We start from the raw sequence: 8,136 nt of genomic DNA on the forward strand, positions 1-8,136 counted from the left end.
CCTCGCTGGCTTCCCCGCCCTTTCCCCATGCCCCCTTGGGTCATTCCCAATACTCCACTCAGTACTTCCCTTAAAAGACAACTCAGACCCTGCAACTGTTGGCTCAGAACTCTCCAGAGGCGCCCACCTGATTGGCATAAGAGCCCACCGGGGTTCCACAGCACTGTGTGACCCTGCCCAGGCCCACCTCCCCACCACCTCCCCACCTCCCCACCTCCCGCAGGCACGCCTCTCTTCAAGATACCCGCGGTCCCCTCCCTCGCCCCTCTCAGGTCCTTACTCAAACCTCATTGCCCAGTGAGGGCCTCTCTGACAATCCTATTTATAGTCTCCTCTCCCACCTCAAGCATTCCCCGCCCCTTCTGGCCACCTTATCCCCTCTTAGTGCTATCTAATAGGGCTGCCAAAATAAATAAATAAAGGATGTCCAGTTTAAATTTGGATTTTAAGATAAAGAACAAATACTTTTTTAGTATAAGTATGTCTCATGCAATATTTGCATACGAATGTCCCATGAATACTGTATTTTAATTTGCTACATCTGGCAACTGTCATCTAGCTTGCTCTATACTTATTTGTTTGTCTCCACCCCTCCTCCCATCTCAACCCCCACCCCCACCCCCCACCCCCCCCAGGATAAAATTCAATGCAGATAAGTAATTTTCACCTCCTTTTTCACTGCGGAGTCCCCAGCAGCTAAATCAGTGGCTACCCCACAGGGGAGATGAAGGAATGGATGAAGGAAGTGACCAGTTCATTCTCTGGCCACCAACACCCCTGCAGCATCTTTGAGTTGCCCTGGCTGCTTGAAAGTTCTCTCTGAAATTGATCCCATTCTCCTGGTCCTCCAGAATCTGGGGAGAGGACCCGAAGTTGACCGCCTGCAGTGGGAGCAGGAGGGCGGGGCGGGGCGGGTCTCCCGCTGGCTTCCCAGCCCCGCTGCGGGGGAGGAAAGCCTGGGCTTCCGAGCCCCAGCGCCGAGCCTCCGCCCATGACAATGGGGCTCAGGGATTCCTGGCGTTTCCTGCATTCCCCTGGGGGCTTCCAGGACCCGTAATTGCATTTGCTTCTGTGTGGCTTCGTTTTGTCTTTTCAGGGTGGAGAGGCATGTGCTGCTGCCCTTTCATACTCTTTTGTTAAAGCACACAATTTTCCCCGTTGGAGCCCCGCATGGAGCCCCGCACCCCTTCCCCGCTGGGTTCCCAGGCGGCCCCTGGAGGAGCCTGGGCTGGGCTGGGGCTGCTCAGGGGCCTGCGGCTCCTCGAGGTCCTGCTGTGGTGACACAGCGTGACAAGACCTGGGCTCAGACACAGACCCCGGAGCGCAGGGAGGGGCTTTCTCCACCGCAGGCTTTCCCACCCCCACCGGGAAGTTTCTTTGAAACAATCTAAGCTTCTGGAAATTCCCTACGGAAAAGACAAGTCTATTATCCACGGAGCGAGACGGAGACCGCCGGGACAAAAGTTACCCACATGGCCCGAGAACTCCCAACTTTTTGAATTAAAACTAGAGACGATTCACATCATTCCAGCTAACCCTCCAGGGGCAAACAGCAAGTGTCCCTGGCACCCAGGCGCCCCTGCCGTCCTGACAGAACAATTCTGCCACCTCCAATTTCTGGGCTCTCGCTCTAAAATACCCAAAATGCATCTGCGCCCCGGAACCCCGCAAACACGGAATGGAAATGCTGCCCTCCTCCAGGCAACTGCCCCGAAGCTGCCACTTTCCTCCCCCTGGCCGAGGCGGCGAGGTTTAATCACCGCGGCTCGCTCGGGCGGACGCGCCACCGCCCGGGGGGAGAGCCCGTGCTCCCCGCGCGCCGCAGGATCGTGACGTGAGCACGCCACTCAGTCCCGGGGCCGTGGACGAAAACCCTGCCGGGGCTCCCGGCCAGCGCGAGGAGCCCGGAGCCCTCGACCCGGCGGGGAGCCCCCGGCGCCCAGAGCAGCGGGCCGCCTCCCCGCCCCGCGCGCGGTCCCCGTTCCCGGGCCGCCGGCGGCGAGGGGCGCGCTCCGGGTGGGAGGGCGGCTGGCACTTACCCGGCCGCGGGCGGCTGTCTGCCGAGCAGGGGCGGCGCGGCTCCGAGTGCGGGCTTTCCTTTTCTTCCATTGTCCCTGCCTCCGGCACCCGCGCCCCGCTCGACTTCCGAGCGCCGCTCTAGAAGCTCGCGGAAAGCGCCTGGAAGGGGGCCCGGGGCCGGGGGGGAGGAGGGCGGGCGAAACCCCACCCCAAAGTGGCCGCCACCGCGCGCGGCCTCCCTCCGGAGTCCCGAGCGGCCCAGGCGCCGCGCCCGCCGCGCCCCGGCCTCCCCGCGCCCCCGGCTCTGTCTGTCCGTCCCTCCGCCCGCGGGCCGGGCCTGCGCGCCCCGGGCGCCGTGCGCACCCGGGCTGGGCTCTGGGGCGCGCTGCCTGCCCGGGGCCCAGCAGGTGAGGACGCGCCGCCGAGGCCCCGCTGCCGCTCGCCGCTCCCTCCCGGGCTCCGCGGCCAGCCGCGCCCCGGAGGACGGTCCCCTCCGGGGTCGGGAAGGCCCCGTGCCTGGATCCCGCTCCCGGGGTCCTTTCATCTGGGGCCCGGAGGTGACATGGACTGATAGCCACATTTACCAACAGTCCACTGTGGACCCTCGCGAACTTCAGTGAGCGCCCTTGAGAAAAGAAAACGCGGTGTGAAAGAAAGAGCGTACGCCGGATTTTATGGAAACACTTTCTGGCCACTAACTTTTTAGGGAGGTGGTTGAAGGGTTTGCACAGCGACCGTTTCAATCGCTGAATCTGGACTTCGAAAAGAGGATTTTTCCCATTTGCCTCCACTTTGTCCAACTCCTGCCCCTTCCTCCAACACACTCAAACACTTCTTGACCACAAATCTGCAAAGAACTAGTAAATCAACCTTCTGAGTCTCTTGAGTTAATTACTTTAAAACATCTGAAAGGCAATTAAAATGCTTTCCTTTGGCTAGGCAGGGTCATCCAATGTACTTGTTCGCTTTTTAAACTACCTACAAATATTTATTTTGTTCTTTACCCAGTCCTTGAAAAACTGGCAAATTTCCCAGAGAGTGAAAAGAGGAGGTACAATGTCCACGAAAAAGGATGGGAAAATAATCTAAGCAACATTAACGCTGCTATTTCAGATGTTTAAAAGAACACAATAACTAGTAGGAAGAGGGAGCTATTTTAATCTGCAGTGGCCCCTCACTTGCAGGGAAAAGATGAGGACGGTTAGCTGCCGACCACACTCTGACCCAGTTTACAGGCCACTGAGGCAGGACTTTAGATAAATTTAGATGAAGAATTGTGCAGAACAATAGTCAGCCTGTCCTGCAGATTATGACCTTGAGTCACCTGTGGGTTTTGGCAGTGGGGGACTTTTTTTTTTCGCCATTTAAGGCAAAAAGATGAGGAAGCCTATGAAAGACAAAGGATATAGACCCAAAAAAAATGAGTCATGCCAGTCAGTGAGTTAGACTCATTGGGAAGGGAAGACAGCCCCTCAATTAGGTAAGGTTTTTCTTGAAATTTAAGAGGATGTGGAGAATCTTCCAGATAGTTAATACCGTTCCTTGGCAGCAGGAAGACAGGCAGTCAGATTTACAGAGCAAATAACTCAAGGTCTCGATGACTTTGCAACAGAATTACCTGTACACAGATTACCTGTACTGGTGGCCGGCGGGCAAAGGCCAGAAAAATCTTTAGCCTACTATTTTGGTATGGTACGGAATGTTCAGGAAGGTAGGACCCTTCTCAGGTAGGCTCCTTTGTGTACCACCTGTGCCCAGGGCCCCAGGTCCAGATTACTCTGGACTTTGTGTGGCTGCTGTGTATTAGCCTTCAAAGGATTCATGCCAGGAAGCCGGCAGGTGTGACACGTGGGGAGAAGAAAGCCTGGCAGGCTAATGACACTGCAGCCACAGAAGGTCCGCCCAAAGCCGAGGATTGGCTTTGGTGTGTGAGGAGGCAGCTCCTCCCTGCCATTCGTCACAGTTCGGGGGCAAAAGCCCAACGGAGGAAGGAGACAACGGCAGGCAGTGGCAAACAGCACCCTACCCAGGGTCCTCCTTGCCAGCTGGGTGCAGCAGAACGGATCCATTCGCAGACTAGATAGATGCTCTTTCCAGGGGCTGTTTGGGAAGTGTCCAAACAGCCCTGCAGGGTCAATGAATCCCCAGATGGGAAAAATGGGCCAGGGTCTCTGACCTGATCTGAGCCCCCGTTAGTTCCCAGCGAGCCCCTGGGGCTTCAAGCTGCTCTGAGCCCCCCACCTCCACCCCACCCCTCTGACAAAGCAAGCACTGCCCCTTGTACATAGTCCATGAAGCACAACTCTGGAATGTACAAAAGAAAAATGCACTAAGCAGGAAGATAATTGACACAAATTGGTAAGAACCAAGAAAGGTGAGCATTTATTACCAGTGAAACACGTCAATGTGGTCAAATGTTCAGAGCATTCTAGGAGGAAAAGCTCCCTTAGGCAGGTCAGTTGCCCTGGGGTCCCCCTTCAAGAACGAGTCCTGAAAACGCTGAGAGGAAGCACTGCCTCGATGCCATCTTGCTCAAAGCAGAGCTTCCTGAGAACGTTGGCCGGGCGTCAGATTCTGAGAGCAGTCCCCGGAAATCAGCAGCTGTCTTCTGTATCAACACAAACGGGGTAACTCAGACCTCCAAGGGAAATACTATTATTGTGGTATCTGTTTGTCTAATGGGGCTCTTTCTGGAGGAGATGCTATTGGAACCAGAGGCCCTGCTTTTTTTCTTCTTAATTTAATTTCCGGGTTTAAAATTTGCTGTTACAATCTGCCTACTGCTGTCCTTTTGAAATTTGCTGTGGAAGGCAGAAGGCAAGCAGGAAGAACTTGAAATTTGATTTTCCTCCAGTCAGAAAGAGAGCTACCATACTGATACCTGGGGGCTAAATACTCAACTGTGCTTCTGTTAGCCAGGGACGGTGCAAGTCTATTTCTTGGTTAATGGCTCCATGTGTTGGCAGTTCCTGACTGAAAAGGAGCTAACGCACCAAGAAAGTGTCGTTTGAAAGCAAGGACAAGTGATGAGCTAGAAGAGTGCTGTACGGACAAATGGGGAATTTGCACTCTTAGCTGACCCTATTACAGAATGGGGCCATTTTTGTTTTGTTGTTGTTGTTGTTCTGTTCTGCTTTTTGAAATAATTAAAAATTTGCATGACAGTTTTAAAAAGTAATGCAAAACCCATGCAGAGACCTCCAACCTATCCCTACCTAGATACCTAGATCCACCAACTTTAAGCATTTTGCCACATGCCCTATCATTCTATGTATCCATCTGTCTATATGTCCGTCCGTCCATCCATCCATCCATCATCTAGCTATCATCTATCTGGCTTTCTGTTTTCTAAACCTTTGAGAGCAGGTGGCATACATCATGCTCCTTGAACACTTAATACTTTCATGTACATTTTCTGAAAATAAAGACATTCCCGTATACAACCACCTTAAGTACAGGTACCAAGTTCAGGAAATGTAACATTGCTATAAAGCTCACTGTCCACTCTCCAGCTCCCTCATATGTCCCAACAATGTCCCTTTGAAATGCCTCCCCGTGACTGGTCTTGATGCTGCAGAGCACATGGGCATGCACGGGGCACAGTGGGCATGAATCCAGGACCCACATATGCTGGCCTCCCACTTCCGGGCAGGCCCATTTAACCACAAGGTGCTTCCTCCAGGTCAGTCCTCCAAGCAAGAGAGAAATCACCGCTAGAAGCAATCACCCTCATCGCTGCTTCTTTTCTTTTTTTATTTTACCTTAAATCTTATTAGGGACAAGAGAGCTTAGAATGATTTGACATCAGGGCATAAAAGAAATCATTAATGCCTGCTGAAGTCCATAAAATGCAATTTTCAAAGGCACTGGCAACCAGGAAAGTAAAACAAAACAAGATGAAATAAAAAACAAATAAATCAACAAATGTGTTTCACATTTGACGAGTTACCCCTCCCTGTTTCTACGGGACATGTTGTATCACCCCATATCCCAGACGTGAAGGGCTTCTCGCAAACGGAGAAATACTTGCTTACACAGATGACCTGCTGAATGTGAAATGGTGGATTTCCCACCCTAATTTTGCCAGAAATGTGTCAGGTGGGTAGGTGACCTGCTTTACTGGAAGCCAGAGCACTTGTGACAGTGAAAAGGGGGGCGATTAATTACTCCTATACCACGAGCAGAAACAGCGACTGTCCCGGCAGTCCAGCACCGGTGGTCACCTCTGTGTGGCCCTACGGAGTCCTAAGTTTTCCCGAAACTGAACGGAGCACGATGATGCTGTTTCGAGTTTCCCACCACAGCCTCATTTGAGAATTGTAAGCTTAACTGAGGTAAAGGGATAAATCTCTTCAGCACTTTTACAAACCACACCAGCAAATTTCATACCCCAAACCATAAACTCCACAGCGTGATGCATTTCTGTGGATTCACCCATCCAAGCAGAATTTTACTTTCAGGTTTAGGACCAGGTCCTTCACAGGTGTGGCCAGGCCGCCATCTTTGTCTACGGCGCTCTCTCCCGGGAGGACCAGTCTGTTCTCGTGTCTTGGGGTCAGGAGACCCCCACAGCCTCCAAGGAGACCGTGTGCCTCAGTTTCTGTTATGCACCCAGTTGTGCCACCCACAAAGACGTGGTGAAGTTGTAACCTCCAGTCCTGTGGAGGTGAACCCATTTTGGAAGAGCCTATTCAGATGAGGCCAACAGAATCAGGGTGGGCCTTAATCCAATAGGCCTGGGGGCCCTAGAGCAGAGGAAATTTAACACAGGAGGAGGTGGGGGGGGAGTGGAGGGACGGCCGGTGATGGAGGAGGAGGTGGAATTCTGGATCGCAGGCAGCCGCCACCAGAACACCACAGACCTCAGCAAAAGCCTGGCCCTGCTGACACCTCCCAAACTGTGGGGCAGTAAAGTCTTGTTGCCCTAGCAGCCCAGAGTGCCACAAACTGAGTGGCTGAAACGACCTAAAAGCCTTGTTGCACAGTTCTGAAGGCCGGAAGCCCCAAATCAAGGTGGGGGCAGGGGTCCCCCCGGCCTCTTCCAGCCTTGGGTGTTTGCCACCACCTCTGGCGTCCTTGGCTCGTGGACGCAGCACTCCCTTCCCTGCCTCCTCCGCCTTCACGGGGTCCTGTCCCGGTGTGTGTCTGTGTCTCTGCCCTTTTTGTAAGGACACCAGTCACATGGAAGAGGGCCCACCCTACTCCAGCGTGTCCTTGTTTAACTCACAGACACTGCTTCCAAACACAGTCGCATTCAGGGGACTAAGCACTGGGACTGGAGCATGTCTTTTTGGGGGACACAGTTCAACCCATAACACCTTGCCAGCTGTATCGGTCAGCCAAAGGGGTGCCGATGCAAAGTACCAGAAACTGGTTGGTTTTTATAAAGGGTATTTATTTGGGGTAGGAGCTTACAGGCCATAACGCATAAGTTACTTCCCTTACCAAAGTCCATCTGGAGCAAGATGGCTGCTGACGTCTGTGAGGGTTCAGGCTTCCTGGGTTCCTCACTTCCAGGGTCTTGCTTCTCTCTGGGCTCAAGGTTCCTTTCTTTCCAGGGCTTGCTTCTTCCTGGGCTCAGAGTTCCTCTCTTCCTGGGGCTGGCTTCCTTTCCTCTGTGAGCTTACTTCCCAGGGCTCCAGCTTAACACTTTAGCATCAAACTCCAACATCAAAACTCCAACATGGAAACCCCTCAACTCTGTCCTTTGCATTCCTTTTATCTGTGAGTCCCCACCCACCAAGGGGCGCAGACTCAGTGCCCTAAGGATGTGACCCAATCAAAGCCCTAATCATAACTCAATCACACCCAGGTACAGACCAGATTACAAATATAATCCAATATCTATTTTTTGAATTCATAACCATATCAAACTGTTACACCAGCTAAGGAGACAGGAAGTGGCCAAGAGCCCCCCAACATCCGAGTCTCCCTATTCTTATTTCTTGGAACTTTTCACCCCACCACTCCCTGCAAATTCTCCATGTGGTCATAAAATAAAGACTATACTTAGGTCCAGTGCATTAATACTTGAAGCATATTTTTGTGGCATAGGTAACTTAGCATCCCCCAACTCTAACTGCCCTTTCCTTAAACTAAACTGCAAGCTAAATTCAA

The 8,136-nt window shown here is 52.8% G+C and overlaps 1 protein-coding gene across 9 annotated transcripts in view; it reads right to left on the reverse strand.

Moving 5' to 3' along the window:
* Positions 1 to 8,136, reverse strand: part of KIAA1217 (KIAA1217 ortholog) — a 687,185-nt gene that overhangs the window by 275,648 nt on the left and 403,401 nt on the right. For 3 of the 9 annotated variants that reach the window (XM_058297833.2, XM_058297835.2, XM_058297831.2), the window contains exon 1: positions 2,040 to 2,206. The exons of 1 other annotated variant lie outside the window; for it this stretch is intronic. In XM_058297833.2, the coding sequence (XP_058153816.1) occupies positions 2,040 to 2,109 (70 nt within the window). In that variant the 5' untranslated portion in view covers positions 2,110 to 2,206. Of the gene's footprint in view, positions 1 to 2,039; positions 2,224 to 8,136 lie in introns of those variants that run through there. 5 more of the 9 variants (XM_058297847.2, XM_058297846.2, XM_058297834.2 and 2 more) reach the window with 3 other exon arrangements.

Source organism: Dasypus novemcinctus, chromosome 5 (assembly GCF_030445035.2).
Source record: "Dasypus novemcinctus isolate mDasNov1 chromosome 5, mDasNov1.1.hap2, whole genome shotgun sequence".
Taxonomy (NCBI): domain Eukaryota; kingdom Metazoa; phylum Chordata; class Mammalia; order Cingulata; family Dasypodidae; genus Dasypus; species Dasypus novemcinctus.